This window comes from Rhinopithecus roxellana, chromosome 9 (assembly GCF_007565055.1).
Source record: "Rhinopithecus roxellana isolate Shanxi Qingling chromosome 9, ASM756505v1, whole genome shotgun sequence".
In the NCBI taxonomy this organism is placed as follows: domain Eukaryota; kingdom Metazoa; phylum Chordata; class Mammalia; order Primates; family Cercopithecidae; genus Rhinopithecus; species Rhinopithecus roxellana.
In genome coordinates, this window is record NC_044557.1 from 128289364 (window position 1) to 128310133 (window position 20770).

General features: G+C 43.8%; 1 protein-coding gene across 2 annotated transcripts in view; it reads left to right on the plus strand.

Moving 5' to 3' along the window:
• The first annotated feature begins 220 nt into the window (after positions 1 to 220).
• LOC104666848 (neutrophil defensin 4-like) overlaps positions 221 to 20770 on the plus strand; it is a 29359-nt gene continuing 8809 nt past the window's right edge. Inside the window, exons 1-2 of one of the 2 annotated variants that reach the window (XM_010368980.2) lie at positions 221 to 428; positions 1381 to 1490. In XM_010368980.2, the coding sequence (XP_010367282.1) occupies positions 257 to 428; positions 1381 to 1490 (282 nt within the window). In that variant the 5' untranslated portion in view covers positions 221 to 256. Of the gene's footprint in view, positions 429 to 1380; positions 1491 to 20770 lie in introns of those variants that run through there. The other variant, XM_030937922.1, reaches the window with a different exon arrangement.

The following is a 20770-nucleotide window of genomic DNA, read 5'->3' on the forward strand; positions in this document are numbered from 1 at the left end:
TCCTTATCATCATTAACAGCTTGGATCAAGAAGAGGCATTAAGCATACAGACTCACTCTGTGATGAAAGCCGGGAGAAAGAGGAGCATCAAAGGGATCTTGAGGGCAAAGGCAGCCCTTCCCTCCCAATCACATGCCCACCTCCTCTCACTGTAGCCTCTGTCTCAGGCCTTCTCCCAGCAGAGCTATAAATCCAGGCTCACTCCTCACTCTCCACACATCCACACCTGCTCTCCCTCCTCCAGGTGACCCCAGCCATGAGGACCCTCGCCATCCTTGCTGCCATTCTCCTGGTGGCCCTGCAGGCCCAGGCTGAATCACTCCAGGAAACAGCTGATGACACTGCAACCCAGGAGCAGCCTGGGGAAGAAGACCAGGACCTTGCTGTCTCCTTTGAAGAAAATGGACTCTCAACTCTTAGAGCCTCAGGTAGGAGACATCAATGTTGCAGATCTGCAAAATAGAGACAGGCTCTGGCGTCAAGTGTGGAAAAGTCTACCTCACTTGAGTGACTTTACTTAATCTTCCTGGACCTTGATTTTCTCATCTCTAAGTTAATCAGTGAGAACCGAACACATCTAAAAGATTTTCTTTCTTCTACGACTTTTAGTTTCAAGATATTTCTGTGAAATTTGCTACTTTTAAGATAGAAAGAGCTACACTGACTAATTGTTTCTAGGTCTGAATGGGTAGACTTAGTTATAGAGAGAATATTTTACTTTGTCCATTGGTAAAGCTTTTAGAACCTAGAGAGGTACCTATGGGTGTGTTGCAATGTAGGCTAATAGGCTCAATTAAATCTTTCTGCAATACATACTTAGATCCAAACATCATATTGCATCTTATACATATACACAATAATTATTTGTCAATTAAAATAAGTAAATAAGTAAAATGTTTAAGAAAAAAGAGAGAGAGAGGGAAGGAAGAATTTGAATTTGGAAGGTTTTTAAAGACTCCTTAAGCACCAAAGTATTCGAGTCCATGACATGAGCATGCGCAATGCAGCATCTCAGAAACGGATCCGGTTGCATTAGGGAGCCTTGTTAGGACATGGAGATCATACATGGAGGTCAAGATTAGGGGTATGGACTAAGCAGAATGAAGAGTAGGTAACCCTGATGTTGAGAGGGATATTGTTTTCCCACGGAGCAGGTAATAAACATGTCCTGGATAGACTCAGATGGAGAAAGAGCTATGATCTTGCATGACTAACACATAGCTAGTACGATTTCTTGTCATTTATGACAAAGACATGAATTTTCTCCATCCTAACATGACTGATACAGTGTCTCTTATTTAGACTATCTCAGTTAGTCTGGCTCTGCCTGTCCTTTTCCCCACCTCCCTCGCTGTGCCTGACCCTCTCTTCTTTCCACAGGTTCTCAGGCAATACTCCGCTGCCATTGCCGACGCCGTTGTTGGCGGCTTGAATCCCAGTCCGGGAACTGCGGCCCATGGTTCAAACGCTGCTGTCGCAGAGCTTCCTAGATAGAAACCAAAGCAGTGCAAGATTCAATCCAAGGTCCTGAAGAAAGAAAAACATTTCACCGTCTGTACCTTGTGTCTTTCTAAATTTTTCTCTCCAAAATAAAGTTCAAGCATTAAACTTAGTGTGTTTGACTGTTTAAATTTTCTTTTTCCTTTTTTTCCCTTTTGCTTTTTTATATGATGGATTGTATGGTTCCTTTCTATAGAGAATTCTGATCTACATTAAATTAACTGGTCTTTGCATTCCAATGATGCACAATTTGAGCATCATAGAGCAATAACAAAATAGCAAAAATGAATAAATTGGGTTTGTTGTTGTTGTTGTTGTTTGAGACAGTGTCTCACTTAGACACCCAAGGTGGAGTACAGTGGTGCAATCTCTGCTTACTGTAGCCTTAAACTCCTGTGCTCAAATGATCCTCCCATGTCAGCCTCTTGAGTAGCTGGGACTACAGGAATGTGCCACCACACCCTGCTAATGGTTTGTACTGTTTAGAGACACAGGGTTTCACCATGTTGCCCAGATTGGTATCGAACTCCGGAGCTTAAGTGATCTGCCCTCCTCAGCCTCCCAAAGTGCTAGGATTTCATGCTTGAGCCACATTGCCTGACAGGATATAAGTGTTAATTGGAATAGTTTGAAACTTAAAAGTTCAATGCATTCCTAATGATTCTCAAACAATAGAACTTTACAATGAGAGGCAAAAAGTGGTTGTTGCTCAAAGGAAAGATAGATCTGGTGCGTTATGTTTACTTGTCCTTTAATTTTAAAAAGTGGGAAAGCATTGCTATACATAATATTTGAAATTTTAAGCAGATGTGTTAAATACATATGTTATACACTAAGCTTTATTTCACTCTGTTTTGGTAAGTGATACATAACTGTATCAACAAGATAGAATAAAATAAAGTTTGACAAGGAAAAAGATAAAATTGTGCCAAAAACAGGAAAGACTGATGAGCATCAGTGATTCAATTAATAACCAGATAGAAGAAGAGCTCAGAAGCTAGTGACCATAGAGGATGAGGCCCAATAATCAAGGAGACAAATGGTCCCTTACTGGTCTCCAAAAGGTTAATTAGACCAATGTTTAATGAAGGAGTTGGTCTCAACTCTCCATCCCTTCAAACATATGAATTCTATTAATTATAATGAAGCTATACTCATTTTAGTAAAATGCTAGTGAGAAAATATATGTTAATATGTTTTTAATTATGCCAATGAACCAAGTCAATAATCGTAATGATAAGACAATTGGTCATACAGTTGTTCAAAAACTTAAGAACAACATATATGTGAGAAGGGCAAGTTTTTAAAATTAAAATTTATATAAAAGACAGGGCTTGGTCAGTGGCATGACATGACAAAAAAAAACCAAACAGACATTTTTATTACAACAAAAAGAGTCTCAACCTGATAACAAATAACAAGTAGTCTGACTTCGATTCATCTTAGACACATACAAAGCACTGGTTCCTGATCAAGGGTCAGCTATTTGACCCTAGACTTGCAACCTCGTTTAGTCATCTGGGGTCTCGGAAGATCAAGAAAAACATAGGAAGGAGTAAAATCAAAACAAATAAGAAAAGACATCAAATCCATGACATGGGCCCTTCTATATCACTTTTGGTAAAATGAACAAATAAGTTTGTGATCATCGTTCAGGAATATGCTTATTTATTCTTTAAGGTGTTAGATGTGTTTAAAAACAACCAGGCATACTAAATGTATGACATCAATGTAGATGAAGGGAATTTAAATAACCACCGTTGTATCAATATTTAATACTCAAGAACTACTTTAAACTTAGTGTAAATAGTGATGAGAATTTTCTCTGTGCACAAAAGTCCTTCCAATACTAAAGAACCTACCAAGCTAGTGCAGGCTGGTGCTGCCTTTCCTCATCTGATGGTCCTTCGTGAGAGCTCTCCACTTTACAGGGAGATAGGTGGTGGGGGCTGGTTCTCTGCCTCAGCAACCCTTCTCAGCAGGACTCTCTTCCACTCTTGCTGTCACACCTGGTCCTGGAACTGGAGGGCCAGCAAGAGAGCAAGATAGAGGAGGGCGAGCATTCTCATGCACCACCCAAGAGGCGAGGCTCTCTGGCAGCAGGAACCAGAATGGGCTGTGGAGAGACCTCAGATGCCGAATACAAGTACATCTTTTAGGAAGATAAAGTCACTCTACAAACTCTGTGAACTTAGGTCAGGTTGGTGTGTAGGGTGAAAGGGAAGCATTTTCCAAGTCTCACCTGGTTGACTAAAAGTCACCGTGATGCTCCTCTATTTAACTGCTTTACTCACAGCCAGAATTGACTGGTTGTTTGGTCTCTGCCCTTTCTTTTTGATGTGTTCTGCTTTTTGTTTTTTGGGTGTTTTGTTTTGTTTTGTTTTGTTTTGTTTGAGATGGAGTCTTCCTCTGTCGCCCAGGCTGGAGTGCAGTGGCATGATCTAGGCTCACTGCAACCTCCACCTCCCAGGTTCAAGTGATTCTTCTGCCTCACCCTCCCGAGTAGCTAGGATTACAGGCAAGTGCCACTGCGCCCAGCTCATTTTTGTATTTTTATTAGAGACGGAGTTTCACCATGTTGGCCAGGCTGGTCTCGAACTCCCAACCTTGAATGATCTCCCCACCTTGGCCTCCCAAAGTGCTGGGATTACAGGCATGAGTCACTGTGCTGGGACAATGGGTTCTGTTTTTATAAGAATCTTGAATAGTATATCCTGTTCCTCTTCAGCCTTTATGTAAACATCAGCTACAAAATGGGGGTTTGTTAGAGGCTCCACTGCTCCATTCAGAGCAGCTACAGTGTAAACAACTCTAGGTTTTCCAGGCAGATCTCTTCAATGTCCATTTTCCCTTGAAGCTAAGACTCTTGTCTTCTATTAGCACAGTGATCAGGGGATATGAATAACTTCCATGGAGTAGGACTCTAAGGTCATGGGGAAGTATACCCTACTCTCTACTATGAGTAAAACCTACAGTAAGAAACCAAATAAATGTTTCCTACAGCCCAAAGCTGTTACATTGAGCATCAAGTCTCTGGTCAGGAGAAGAGCAGGTTATGCAAAAACCAAGATAAACAGGAGATGTTCCTCACCCTTCCTTCAGGCAATGGGACCCTTTTTCTAACTATTAATGAAAATTCTTGGCTCAGCATGGACCTAAACAAAAAGGTCTGATAAAAGGCACTTGACTCTCATTTCAGTCATGTCCTGCATATATAAGCAGGAGAGAGATGCAAACCCTGTCTCTTCTCATCTTGGCATCCCACACATCCTCATTCTCATGTCCCAACCCCAGTCAGTCTAACTGCAGATCTTCCTGTTCTCTGCTGCAGAAAATTCAGGTGACCACACAAATCAAGTGTCTACCTAAACTCTATGTCGTGGTCAGGGATCTCCAGAGAAACAGAACCAAAATAATGTGTATGTATAGGGAGATTGTTTTCAAGTAAATGCCTCATGTGACTAAGGAGCTAGCAAATTAAAAATCTCCAGGATGGCCCATCAAGCTGGAGGCCCAGGGAAGAGTCACACTTGCAGTTCAAGTCTGGAGCCTGTCTGCCGGCAGAATTCTTTCCTGCCCAGGTAAGGTCAACCTTTTCCCTTTTCAAGCCTTCAGCGGATTGGATGAGGACCACCTACATTAAACAAGACAATCTACTTCACAGAAAGCCCACCAACTTAAATGTTAATCACATCCAATAAGACACCCTTACATAAATACCCAGAATCATGTTTCACCAAATATCTGCTCCACTGCAAACCAGGCAAGTTGACACATAAAATTAACCATCACACTGGACCTTCAGTTTTACTGAGCAATCTTCTAAGTCTCTGTATTTCAATCTTGTTCCAGTTCTTTAGAAGGACTTCAACAATATCCTAGTTCTATCATATTCTATATCATGTTTTTCATAGATTAACTGCTTGAAACTGTTTTATTGTTTGTTTGTTTGTTTTGTTCTTTTTTTTGGAAGACCAAGTCTCACTCTGTTACCCAGGCTGGAGTACAGTGATGTGATCTCAGCCGACTCCAACCTCTGCCTCTCAGGTTAAAGCGATTCTCATGCCTCAGCCTCCCAAGTAGCTGGGACTACAGGCATATACAACCACACCCAGATAATTTTTTTAAACTTTTAGCAGTAACAGGGTTTCACCATGTTGTCCAGGCTGGTATCAAACTCCCAATCTCAGGTGATACACTCACCTTGGCCTCCCAAACTGCTGGGATTACAGGTTTGAGACCCCACACCCAGCCTTGCTTCTAAAACTTTTGATGCATCTTACATCTATGTGTAAAAGTAATCAGATAGTAGTTGTGCTTTGATTTATTTTGATAATCTTCTATAATTATGTAATTGGTATTACTATAATTTGAGTATGTCCTCCAAAAGTTCATGTTGAAACTGAATCCTCAATATAACACTATTAAAACATGGGGTCTTTAAGAGGTGATGGGGTTTTGAGGCCTCTTTGCCCCCAAATGGATTAACCCATTCAGGAATTAACATGTTAGTAGAGTGTCACAAGAGTGAGTCTGCTGTGAGTCTGTTGTAAAAGCCAGTTCCTCTCAAAGTGTCCCGCCTCACAATGTGACGCCCTGTACCAGTGAGGACTGCAGAGAATCCTAATCAGCAAGAAGGCCCTCACCAGATGCAGCCTCTAAACCTCAGACTTACCACCCTTCAGAGTTGTAAGAAAAAAGTGTATTTTCTTTATAAGTTACCCAGTCTTAGATATCTAGTTATACAAAATATATATATATATATACGTATATATATATATGTATATATATATATACGTATATATATATATGTGTATATATATATATATGACAGCTACCATCTTAGGATGAAGGAAATATGGCAATATTGGTTAATATCCATTCATTGCTGCCATTGTGTTAGGCATCACACCAATTCCTTTCCCTACTGCACATGAGGTAGGAGAGAGACAATTATCTAGATTTCAGAGATGAAGAAATGGAGGCCTGCTACATGGAAACCCATCCTTTAGTCTTCGGTATACCTGATGTTGCATAAGAAACAATAGTAAACAGAAAAAGAAGACCTCCCCCGATGGACAAAGGAGCCTGTGACCAACCTTAAGAACATGGCAACGTTCACTAATTCAAAACAGCAGCTTTTAGGAAACTCAGCAAACTTTGTGATGACACAGAAAAGATATTCAGAAATGTATCAGAAAAATTTAGCAAGGAGATCAAAATAGTTTTCTTTTTTTTTTTTTTTTTTTTTGAGACGGAGTCTTGCTCTGTCGCCTGGGCTGGAGTGCAGTGGCCGGATCTCAGCTCACTGCAAGCTCTGCCCGCGAGTTTACGCCATTCTCCTGCCTCAGCCTCCGGAGTAGCTGGGACTACAGGCGCCCGCCACCTCGCCCGGCTAGTTTTTTTTTTTTATTTTTAGTAGAGACGGGGTTTCACCGTGTTAGCCAGGATGGTCTCCATCTCCTGACCTCGTGATCCGCCCGTCTCGGCCTCCCAAAGTGCTGGGATTACAGGCTTGAGCCACCGCGCCCGGCCGATCAAAATAGTTTTCTAAAAATCAAACAGAAGCCCTGGAACTGAGAAATAAACTCCCTGGCAGAAAACTCTCAAGAACAGAATTGATCAAGTAAAAAAAATTCAGTAAGCTCAATGCAGGTTAGTTGAAATACAATGTAAGAGCAGAAAAAAAGGGAAAAGAATGAAGAAAACCAATTAAATACAGAAAGTACCTCAAAAGAGCAAACCTAAAAGTCATTGACCTTCAAAAGGGAGTTGAGAGAGGGCAAGGGCTACAAAACTTAAATAAATAATAATAGAAAACTTTCCAAATATACAGAAAGATATAAATATCTAGGTACAGGAAGGTCAAAGATCATCAAACAGATTCAACACAAATAAGACTATCATAAGGCATATAGTCATTAAACTCTCAAAGGACAAAGAGAGGATTCTAAAAGCAGCAAGAAGAAACAAGCAAATTACACGTAAAGTGACTCCAATTCATCTGGCTACAAACTTCTCAGTGGAAATCCTAGAGACCAACAAGGAGATGGATGATATGCTCAAAGTGCTGGGGGGCAGGTTGAGGGAAAATCTTCCCACCAACAATACTGTACCCAGCAAAGCTATCTTTCATATATTGAGTAGAAATAAAAGTGTGCCTGACAAACAAAAACTAAGAAAATTCATTACTAGACCTGTCTGTCTTAATACAAAACTATAGAAGGTAATTCTTTAGTCTTTAAGAAAAGGGTACGAACATGCAATAAGAAAATATCTGAAGGTATAAAACTAATTGGTAAAAGTAAGTATACACACAATTTTAGAATATTCTAATACTATAATTGTGGTATGTAGATCTCTCATATCTCTAGTAAGAATACTTAAAGGCAAATCTATCAAAAACAGTAAAACAATTTGTTAAGAGATAGGCAATATAAAAAGACATACATTGAGACCAAAAAAAGGCTAAATGTTGAGGGGGAGGCAGTTAAAGTATAGAGTATTTTTAGTTTTTTCTCTCTTTGTTAGTTTCTTCTACTTTCTTTGTGATCAAAGTTAAGTTGTCATTTGTTCAAAATAACTTCTTATAAACATTTTATAATCTTCATAGTAACCCCAGGGCAAAAACCTATAATGCATACACCTTTTTTTTTTTGTTTTTTGAGACAGAGTCTCACTCTGCCACCCAGGCTGGAGTGCAGCGGCATGATCTCAGCTCACTGAAATCTCCACCTCCCCAGTTCTGGCCATTCTCCTGCCTCAGCCTCCCAAGTAGCTGGAACAACAGGTGTCCGCCACCACTTCCGGCTGACTTTTGTATTTTTAGTAGAGACGAGGTAACACCGTGTTAACCAGGATGGTCTCAATCTCCTGACCTCATGATCCATCCACCTCGGTCTCCCAAAGTGCTGGGATTACAGGCGTGAACCACCGTGCCCGGGCACGCACACATTTTTTTAAAAGCAAAGAATTAAAGCACTACCAGAGAAAATCATTTAACCACTAAGGAGGAAAGTAATAAAAGAAGGAAGAATAGGAAGAGATGAGTTACAAAACAACCAGAAAACAAGTAATAAAATTGCAATAGAAAGATCTTACCTATCAATAATAACATTAAATATAAATTAAATTCTTCAGTTTATAGACATACGTTGGCTGAATGGATTGAAAATCAAGATCCACCTATATGTTCCCTACAAGAAAATTACTTCATCTGTAGAGACACATATAGATTGAAAGTGAAGGGATGAAAGAAGATATTCCATGCAAATGGAAACCAAAAGAGAGCAAATGTAGCCGTATTTCTATCAGACAAAATAAAATTTGAGTCAAAAATTACAAAAAGAAGCAAACAAGGTCATTACATAATCACATAGGGGTCAATTTAGCAAAGGGATATAAAAATTCAAAGAGCATTCAAATGCAAATATTAATGGATCTAAAGAGATAAGCTGCAATATAATTATAGTAGGAAACTCCAACAACTTACTTTCAGTAGAGAACTGATCATTTAAACAAAAAATGAACAAAACCAAACATCAGAGTTAAATTACACTCTAGCCCAAATGGACCTAACTGACATTTACAGAATATTTCATCCAACTGATGCAGAATATATTCTTCTCACAGCACATGGAACATTCTCCAGAACAGATCGTATGTTAGTCCACAAAACAACTCTCAACAATTTTTTAAGTCAAAATTGCATTAACTGTGTCAAAATTATATCAAGTAGTATTCTGACCACAGTGGAATACAATTTGAAATCAATGATAAGGGGAACTGTACAGACACACGGAATTAAACAACATGTTCCTGAATGACCAATGGATCAATAAAAAAATAAGAAGGAAATTTAAAGATTGCTTGAAACAAATGAAATTAGAAACAGAATATAACAAAACCTATATTCAAGCCACACCTACTCTTAGGTGGTCACTGGTAAAATGACACAAGGAGTTTGAGTGGGACAGACAGATTGAAGACTTCAAAGAAAGGGACAGCATTTCAAGTGGGTTTTCACCATTCTTGACCAAAACATCTCAAGGGCCAGACACTGCTGTGACCACCAACACCAATCGCAAATGCCCAGAGCCCAGGAGAAGGGAGCAGGTGTTTCCCACGTCCACCCCATGAGATTCTGAGGAAGTCTCAGCCCCAGACTGGGGCTCTGTCTGTCTGAAGAGGCAGTTCAGGTGTCCAGGCACCTCACTGAAACACTGCACGGCCGGGGAACCCAACACAGATTCCAGGGAGGACACAGGCATTCTGACAGACAAATGATCCCACCCATCCCCTTGTTTAGATGGTGAAGGAAACACACAGAACTTCAGATTGTGAAGGCCAGGAGCCTCCCTTGGTTTCTAGTAACCACCACTGCTTCAAGTCCTGAGGTCCCTGAACTAACGTTCCATATTGTTCCAAATTGGGGGCTGGGTCAGGCTGACTCTATCCAGAGGGCATCTGCATTTCTCCCAGAAGTACACCTGGCTCATTTCCCAGACTTGGGGTCTCTCCTAAAATTTCACTTTGTCACTGACATCTTTCCTGATTTCTCAGTTTTAAATTGCAGCAACTTTCCTGAGCAATCTCCATCCCACTTGTTCTCTTTATTTTAAACTGTAGAATTGTAACGGTCTCACATTCTGTTCACTCCACTTACTCTCTGTAACATTTTCCTCCCCACTCTAGAAGGGAAGATGCATGTTTTGCTCATTACTGGACACAGTGTTCAGATGACTGCCGAGCACATCATAAGAGATCAAAAAATTAATTATGATAAAATTAATTATATTCAATATCACAAGATATAAAATGAGATTATTATTACTAAACAGCATAGGAAAAAATGAAAACTACTGCAGCAATGAAGTCCATATATCAAGTTTCTGTGACAGCATGGGAAAAAAAGCCATTTAAAAATATTGAAGGCTGAAAGAAAAATATCCTTGGGAAAATGTGGCTTCATGAAGCAATAGGAGTTTAGAAGAAAGAAATAGACTATTTTGGTATTCAGTGCAAGAAAAGACTTCATGGTGAAACACAGAGGTACCTAAAACATGGGTAGATTAAAAGAAGGGGTAGAGTACAATGTTCGGTGGAGAGAATAATATCAGGGCAAGAAATATGCAGGGTCAGGTAGACCGCCACTGAATTTAGAGGAATGGATGTTGCAAGACAGAAGGATGGAGTAGAATTCAGGCTGATGTGCTGAGAAGCATCCATCAACTCAAGGGAAAGGGTCAGACGAGGATGGAGCCTCCCTGATCCTCTGTGAATAAAGGCACACTGGGAGCACCACATGTGGCTTCTGCTACTGCAGTCTGGGGTGGGCAATCACAGCTGCAAACTCTAGGACAGAGAATTCAGGGAGAGGTGTGAGGGTCTCCAAACAACCAGGACCATTTGCTCGGCCTCAAGTAACACTCAGAACTGTTCACTGACATGCACAAACACTCTACGTTCACTGATGACATACAAAAGATTTTCTACCTTGAACAACTCGTGTGGTGGAACAATGAATAATGAATATGTCAGATGCCTCATCCCTATAAATGCAATTACCCAAGAGGGCAGCAGCTCTGTCTCTGTGGGAGGATAGGAGCCTTACTCCAACAAGCACAAATGAGCAAACACTGATGGCCCAATCACACTAGCCAGCTTCCCTCCTAACGACCTCCAGAACCATCCTGCTAGCTCCCTCCAAGGCTTAAATTCTCCTGTCTTTGGCTTGAGGTAAGTTGAGTCCAAGGGCTCTTCCTGTTACAGCATTTTCACTCCTATTGCAACAGTCTTCAATAAACGTTTTCTTGATATTTCTTGAAAGTCTTGCTGAAATTTTTCTTTTACAAGAAAAGTATAGAGTTGTTTTTTCTGTATCTCTGTTTGTTCTGAACTCTACTTACAAACAAAAACAGAAGGTAAGAGATGAGAAAAGTACTCGTTTCCTTTTCTGAAGTTCTGTATTTCTTCCTTTGCCATGAAAAGCCAAATAACTCATAAAAATAAAAACTAAGGGAAAGAGTTCACTCTAATATTTCCTGGCAGATCACTCTCCCAACCTCTCAGTGCTTTGTCCTCCTGGATGACAGTGATCCCCACTTCCTCTTTGCTCCAGCCCTCCACCCATGGCCACCCACTGACTCCTTCCACCACCTGGAATTCCTCCAGCTCTAAACATCAACTATGAAGGTCCCCATCCCTGATACCCTCTGTCCTTCTAGCCTCTCTCGTAGCTGTCCCTCCTTCCCTGCTGATCAACATCAACAAGGCTCTTCTCCCCCGGGGCCATGCATGGGAATCACCAGAGAGCCTGATGCCCAAGCTGCCCCCAGGACACCTGTCATCTGCCCTCATCTCCTGTCCTTGTGAACTACACCGTCTTTGCTTCTCAGGTTCTATGAGTTTGGTATTTTTGATGTTTTTCAGATATCTTAGTGGGGTCTTGAATTCAAACGTCAAACCATGACAAGCTGAGTTAACGTTTTGACTCCTATATCTTTGAATTGAAGGGGAATTCTGGCTTCAGGAAATACTTGATTTAAGGACTCAAAGCATGAGTTACATTGTTGGCTTCCCATTTATTTCTCTTGGTCTTACTTTGGGCTCTCTCCGCAGGTGACAGTCATGTGAATCATGGTCATCTCTCTGTGACCTCCGTAGCTGATCTCCTGGAGAAAATCCCTACTTCCTTCCCATTGTTCCAGCCAATGACCAAGTCCCATGGCCGACTCTGAATCTGTCACTAAGGGCAGAGGTTGGCACCACACCTGAGTCCCATACTGCCCCTGCTCCCCAAGGAAGAATTTAAACTAAGAACAGTTGACAGGGGATCAGTGAGTCACTGGAAATGTAAGTGAGGACAGAGTGGGTCTGTGTCCAACAAAGAAATGGCTCCAGGCCAGGCGTGGTGGCTCATGCCTGTAATCCCAGCACTTTGGGAGGCCGAGGTGGGCGGATCACCTGAGATCAGGAGTTTGAGATCAGCCTGGCCAACATAGTGAAACCCCATCTCTACTAAAAATACAAAATTTAGCCAAGCATGGTGGTGTGTGCCTGTAATCCCAGCTACTCAGGAGGCTCAGGCAAGAGAACCGCTTGAACCTGGGCGGCAGAGGTTGTAGTGTACCGAGATCGCGCCATTGCACTCCAATCTGGGGGACCGTCTCATCAACAACCGCAACGAAAAAAAAAAAGTAGAAGAATTTGCTGGATACCGCTATTCAGTAGTGAACCAATGCAGGTCCCTCGGGGTAAGTTTATAAGGGGCAGGAGCGCCGCCTGCTGTCCTTAAGGTGCTGCTGTAGTGCTGCCGGCCCATCTTTCTGTAAGGGCAGGTTCTCCTTGCCTGGGAATACAGTGTGGGCACTGCTAGGTCGCCCTCTGATGACTGAGGACATCTCAAGGTAGAAACATACTAAAGCTACTGAAGAGAAAAAGGAGAAACAGCCCTTGGCACAAACAGATTGCAATTCAGTGAAAATGCTCTGGCTTCGATGTGGGGTGGGGTGAATGAGAGAAGGGCCGGCTCTGGCCTCTGGGTCTAGACCACCAGAGAATAGCAGGGCTCATCTTCAGAAAATAAGAGGCATTTATTCCCTGAACTTATTGAATAAGAGCACTGTTTCTTTTCTTCTTTGAACATGAAGTAAATGTTCCAGCAGACGAGACACAGGAAATTATATCATGGTTCTAATCATCCCTATTGGCTTGGACCCAGAACACATGCTCAATCAACAGACTTGCTATGATGAAAGCTGGGAGAACAGAGGAGCATCAAAGGGATCTTGATGGCAAAGGCAGCCCTTCCCTTCCCCAATCATATGCTCCACCTCCTCTCACTGCAGCATCTGTCTCAGGCCTTCAACCAGCAGCCCTATAAATCCAGGCTGGCTCCTCACTCCCCACACATCCACTCCTGCTCTCCCTCCTCCAGGTCAACCCAGCCATGAGGACCCTCACCTTTCTCACTATATTCTCCTGGTGTCCCTCCAGGCTCCGGCTTGAGCGACTCCAGGCAAGAGCTGTCTAGGCCGCCAGCATTGCAGACCTAGAAGTCTAGAGAGGAAAAACCAGGCCCCTCTAGAATCAGACTCAACAGCTGGCTCTTTCTCTTAGGTGATCGCCTCCCCAGGCCTCAGTTTCCTCATGTGTATACTGAAAACACAGAATCAGATGATATTCAATGGACAGTGATCCTCCAACGATATCTGATTCTGTGAAAAGTCAGTGAAATTTAGTAATCTTATGCTATGTGAAAACACTGGGGAGTCTCTCTGGCATCAAGGTTGAGAACCCACTTGGAAAGAAGCATATTTCTGTTTGTTCATTAGAGGAGTTTCACAAACGGGAATGGACCTAAGGGTGTATTCAACTGTGTGTGTGAAGAAGCAGCATCACAAAAAAGTGAGCAAATGAGAATAAGCCTCTAACCTGCCTGTGAGCGGCACTGCTGTGTACATTGATAACTACTGATTGAGCCGATCTTGCTGCTGCTGTGATGTGGCCACTGTGATAAATGCAATCAGCCCAGTAGGTAACCGCACAGGGATCCTCCTTATCAACCACCTCTGACCCCAATCCTAATGCCTGATGCTTTTTCTGTGTCTCCAGGCTGAATGAGGGGCTTGGTTTGCCCTTGCAGAATATCAGGCTGTCATTTTTCCAAACACCGCTATGGGACCTGCACCAATAGTGGGATCTGCTGTCTTTTCTGCTGCCTCTGAACATGGAGCACAGAGGAAAATGTGTTCATCATTTGCTTTGAGATCTAGAGAACTTTTCTTACTCCTTTACCTTGTCTCCAACTTTCTTTTCTTCTTCCAAATAAAGTCTTTGTAGCAAGTTCTCTGTGTTTCTACCTGTTTGCTGCTTAATGCATCTCTTAGTCAGGACTCTTTTGGATGCAAGTACCAGAATCCTAAATTCAGCTTTTTAGGCAAAATAAATTCCAAATTCTAAGAATACCAAGGACAAACATTGGCTTCAGACACAAATTGATTAACAAGCACAAATTATGCTGCTGATTTCTCCTCCTACTTCTCTGTCTTTTCACTCTGCCTCATTTCGAATGGATTCACTCAAAGGTAACTCCCATGTTTTAGGAAAAACAATCATTGTCAGCTTCCAGTTTACACAATCCTAACATCGCTACTTCTTAGGACAAAAACCCACCATGTTCTTTCCTGAAGTGTTGGAGTTTCATTGAGCAGACCCAGATCACACATCTGGCTTTGAAGACCTGGGGTTGTCACAGCTCTATTGAAAAACATTTAATTGAGATTGGAATGGACAGTTAAGAAAGCTGTAATGGGCTGGGTGTGGTGACTCATGTCTGTAGTCCCAGCACCAAAGAAATGGTTCCAGACCAGGGGTAGTGGCTCACGCCTGTAATCCTAGAGTTTTGGGAGGCCGAGGCGGGTGGATCACCTGAGGTCAGGAGTTCGAGACCAGCCCAGTCAACATGGTGAAACCTCGTCTCTACTAAAAATACAAAAATTAGCCGACAATGATGGCATGTAAATGTAATCCCAGCTACTTGCGAGGCTGAGGCAGGAGAATTGCTTGAACCTGGGAAATGGAGATTGCCATGACCAAAAGCATGCCGTTGCACTCCAGCCTGGGTGACAAGAGCGAAACTCCATCAAAAATAAAAAAATAAAATAAAATAAAATCAAACCTGTAATGAGTACAACAAAAAGCATAGGAGCACCTCACTGCAACAGACTCATCAATATTTTCCACCCATGCCAGGGAAAATCTTGATTTCACATTCATAAAGTTGTCTTCACACAAACAAAATGCAGATTCCTCTACTGCATTCTGAAAAATGCACCCTTGAGACAGGAGAATAAGGAAGTAGGGTAATCAAGGGTTAAGGCATAAGGAAAAGAAAACCAGGTGCAGCCAGTTCCAGGCAAGATTAGGCAGAACACCAAATTCTTTTAGCTTAATAAAAACCCTAAATGGGGGTGGGGGGCTTTTGAGCCACTTGTTTGAACCGGCTCCCACTCTGTGGAGTGTCAATAAATCTGTACTTTGGTTACCGCGTTCTCATGTTGCTTTGGTTTGTCTTTCGTTGCCTCGTTCTTTTGTTGTTTTGTTTGTACGTTTTGTTGAATTATTTGTTCAATGCGCTAAGAATCTGGACAACTCACAGTCAAGACCTTCCATCTGGTAACACTCTCTTGGGTTCCCTTCAAACTGCAGAGGACCTGATTCTACCTGAAAATACAGTTTTAAAGGGGCACCGGGAAAACAGATGTCAGGGAAAAGCTATCCAAGTAATCTGCGTCCCTGCTGGTGCTGCAGGGCGCTGAGGTTCTGATACCCAGAACGTCCTGCACATCAGCAAGTGAGCAGGAAACCAGGTCTGAAGAAAGGGAATGAACCAGGAGCTCAGCACCCTCTGAGATGCTCAAAGCATTTGCTGGGAAGGCCACAGCGCCCCCTGTGGTCCTGCCTCCAACTGCAGCCTCCCCACCAGGCACAGCACACCTTGGGTATGTACCTTCCTGAGCCTGTCTTTCTCCTCTCCTCCAAGAGGACAGGGTCACTCCCGGTGTCCCTGAGGCCAGGCTGACACCTTGCTGAGGTATGATGTGACCCTTCCTGTCTCTCTTCTTTTTCCTTCTCTAGGCACCCATTGAAATTTGAACACTAGTTCAACATATCCTGCAAATAGCCTATGAGAACATGACCACAAAGCCCCAGAAAGGATTCCACGTGAGCCCCAGAGCCCCAGAAAGGATTCCAGCGTGAGCCCCAGAGCCCCGGGAAGAATTCCAGCGTGAGCCCCGAGTCTTTATTTTACTTTAAATTTAGTAGTGCTACTTTGCGTTTCCACAATACGTTTTTTGAATAAAAATATGTCTGTTCCAGCCTTGGCTACTCTTATTGGGTGGTACTGGTAAAACACCCCAAGAACTCTTCCAGTGACAGAGAGACCACAGCTTGCACAGAAGGAAAGAGTGTTTCAAGTGGATTATTCACCATTCTTGAATAAAACAATCTAATCAGTCCAGACACAGCTGTGGACAACAGTGACCCTTCATCTTCTTTGTTCCAACCCTCCACACCCTAACTCCTGCCACCACTCAGAACCACCTGTGGAGGCTGAGAAGTACAAATCAAGGGGGCAGCAGATTCAATCTCTGGTGAGGACCAGACTTTTGGTTCATATAAAACATCTTTTCACTGTGTCTTCATCTGGTGGGAGGAATAAAGGAGCTCTCTGGGACCTCTTCTACAGGGACACTCATTCCATTCATGAGAACCCCACCGTGCTGACCTGCTCACTTCCAAAATGGCCCCTTCTTTTAATGCTATCATCTTAGGGTCTAAGACTGCAACATACGAATTTCAGAGGAAAAATGTATCAGGCCACAGCACCATCCAACACAGAGAAAGTGAAAGTCACCAGTTCACTAGGGCCTAATTCCAGAAAACAGCATGGCATCTAGTTGCATGTAGTCTGTCGGTCAAAATGTCACCCGGTCCTAGACCTAATAGGACAGAACAGAACCTTCCTTTCTATAGAAAAAAGTAAAAGGATTTAGGGGCCATATTTTAAAACAGCTCAAGGAACTATTTCCTTATGGTTTCTTGTAAAATAAACCTGCTGCAGACATCTGCTACTGACGTCAACACCAGACACATAGACAGCTAGTGAGAGGTGGCTGGGAAAGGTGGACAAAGGGCTGGGGACTCGGAGCTCCTGCTTATCCCAGCTGGATCTGCGGGCCCGGGAGTGGCTGTGTGGCACAGGCAGCACCAGGACCCTCCCTGCAGGATGGGGGACAAAGGGCTGAGGGGAGGGACAGGGCGATGCAGTCTGAGGAGCTGGGAGGTGGAGGGTCCTCCTCAGAGCTCACTTCCATGCAGCCCCCACTCTGCGCCACGCTAACACACATGCTGTGTTTCATGACTACCCTTTCCTACCGGGTCAAAATCATAACACCAGGGCCCTGCCCAAGGTCCACACACACACTGTCTGCTGGGGTCATCAGACACCATAAGCGTGTGTGAGAATATACATGCTGCTCTTGGAAGCCTCTGTCCTCTCACACCTACAGTCCCACCAACAACTTCTCAGAATGTTTGCCCCAGCCTGATGATGTCAAGGTTTTTATTGAGTCTAGAGTCACTTCAATGTTCCCGAAAATTCAAATGCATGTGTCTGAAAAAACAGCTTCAGTTGCATCTACATATAGTGTCTACAGTGTGGACACTGATTGTCTATACTGGCAGCAATCAGTGGAAAAATCAGGCTGGGGTTGGGGGCTATGGATCAACATGGAATTGAAAGTACTGTAAAAAAATTTTAGACGTAACACCTTTTTTGTTTAAACCACAGAATTCTGCCAAGGTTCTGGTGCAGCCAAAAGAGAAAAGTGAAAAGGACCACAGAGAAGAATCCCTCTGTTCTAATTTGAGTGTGAGAGTTTGAGAATCACCTGGAGAAGGATGGAGACGATGCCTGGGTGTGACCTCAGCACAGACTGAGACCCTGCTGGGGCTCTGGGCTGCCGAGTCCTGACCGCAGTCTACAGAGGAGGCAAGGATGGGAGCATGGCCATGAGGCAGACAGAGCAGTGTCCCAGCAGATGGTTCCCAGTCCTGAAGCCAAGAATGGGAGGGAAGGAGAGCACAAGACTGGGTTGGGGCAGAGAAGGCCACTCCTCCAGCGACAGCAGCCACCAGTGACTCTGAGCCAGCTGGAGGGTCTCAGTTTTCCCTGAACTCCCCAAATTGCTCTGGGTGCTGCATGTAAAACCACCACCTGGGCCAGGCCACACATCTGCGGCAGGGCTGCTGCACCCGCTCTCCCTCTTCCTGGACAGTGCCCAGGTTTCTGCAGGACACACTCATGGCCCCTCCAGCACTGTTGTAAAGATTCTGGGCATCAATTGGTCCTCAGTGGGCTGACAAAGTCCCCTTGCAGTTAAAAACCAAATCCTCACCACTAGTGTGCCGGCCCCTTTGTGGCAGACCCTCTATGTACTGGGACATCGTATCTTTGGTGACAGCTATACCCCACTTGTCCATTCTGCTGAGGCCCACCAATATCATCACTCAGAAGCCATTCGCATCCTTTGGGGTCAAGTAGGATACAGTCTGTAGCTGGCCCAGCAGGTGATCTCTCCAGGCCATGACTGGGCCCCAGGTTCTGAGTTTCATGGGGAGGCCCTCACTACCGCCCATCACAACTCTCAGAGCCTCTGGACAAAGCACACTAGTCCTGGCTATGGGCTTCTGTACATGTAGTCTTCCAGTAGAGGTAGTTCCTTATGCCCCAGGTGGAGCAGGTATTCTCTTTTCATGGCATTTCTTCATTTTCTCCTTTAGAACCACACCTACCATTGATTCAGATGGAGGCTCCCACCTGAGGGCATCACAACACTGGGGTGGGTTAAGGGAGTCTCATTTAGTTCATCATCCCCAAGCCACCAGCTGCCTCAAGCAGCACAGTGGCCTCCTAAAGTCATGGTTATTAATGTCTCTGGATGTGCTATGGACACCCAAGGCACCAAGAACCTTCCAAGGGCCATCGCTTTTTTAATTCTCAACCCGATGGCCACCATCGCCTCATCACAATTGGGCTAGACTCACTGTGCTGCCCACCTTGGTGATCACAGAAGAGTTAGCTTCTTTTTCCCTCAGAGATAACATCATTTACATGTTCTCCAAGAATGAGACCTCCCCACACCATCACAGGACATCCACCATCTCAACATCAAACATTTACTGAACAACGGATTGTGGATGGATAGTAAACTATGATCTTCTGAGGACTGATGCCCCAGGCCCACTGGCACCCACCAGGGCCACGAGGCTTTTGCTAGATCACACCTCTCCATTTGACAGGCAACTTCTGGCAAAAGCTCCCGGTTTTAAAGGTTAGCTAATATTTCCCACTTATTCCTCCTGGCAGGAAGTAGGGATTATTGCTCCAGAACCCTCCGAGGGTGCAGTCAGAGGCAGCAAATGAGAAGAAGAAGCCTTCAAATTAGAGACAACAACTACATCAGGCAAAGACCATATGGAAGTGCCATCACCAAACGTGGCCATGGTGGAGAAAGACTCCAAGGAAAAGTGGGTGTGAGCTGACCCCATAATCTGTGTCAATATGGAAGCACTGGGAAGAAGCCCTGAGTGACAAGATGTCAGTGTTCTCCATGATTGGCCTTGCGTGGTATCTCATGTACACATAGCTTGTGGGGTAGCTGTTAAACCCAGGCCTTGCAGCCTACAGCGCTGCTGGGAACAGGACAGCCCTAGTCAGAATTTGCACCCCAGCCTGGAAAACTGGGGAATTCTAGTTTGGATGGTCTCGATCTCTCGACCTCATGATCCACCCGCCTCACCCTCCCAAAGTGTTGGATTACAGGGGTAAGCCACCGCACCCGGCCAGCATCATTCTCAATGTAACCAAGAACTATGGCATTTTATTCATAATAAAGATGTGCTAAAGTTATGTGAACTACATGAGCTCCTCCAATCCCAAGTCAAAAATCTTAGAATCCATGCTAGGCTTTTACTCACATCTCTTCATTCTGCTACTGATGGTCACATAATGAAGTGACAAAGGAAACTGTTATTTACACAGTATAGAATATTAGCACTCACACCTGCCACAGACAGCTCACCACCGTTATACATTATACATCTCCAATGAGTCCTGCCCTTGGGGGTTAGATCTACACAAGACTAAGACAGGAACCAGCTCAGCCCTCTGCCTAGGCAGCCATGAGCAGGTGGTGGGCATATGAACACTGGAGTCGAACTGGAAAGACCTCAGAGGCCATTGAAAATGACACACTGCATGGCTGCCACATGTGTGCCAAGAACAGAGCTGAGAACTTCAACGCCCTTACCCTTTTTATTCCTCAGACAGTCCTGTGAGGTAGGTGCTATTGTTATATAATAACTGTTACCCTTATTCCTCTTTAGAAAATGTGGAAACAGAGGCACAGAGAAGTTATGTCACTTGCTCGGTATCTCAGAGTCAGCACACGAGTGACATAGGATGCCCCCACAGCTGTGCTCTTCCAATTGGTGTCCAGCAGCCTCTGGACAAGTGAGGAAGGTTCATCCACTAGTGCAAAACTGGGCTGGAGGTGCCCACAAGGAGGAGCCAGAGGTCCTCATGGTCACGAAGGCCCCCATCTCTCTCTCTCCCATCTGCTTGCCTGTTACCAGCAATAAATATGGTCATGTCTAAGCATCATTTGTCCCCTGGAATATCCTGGAATACAAAACCTCTATT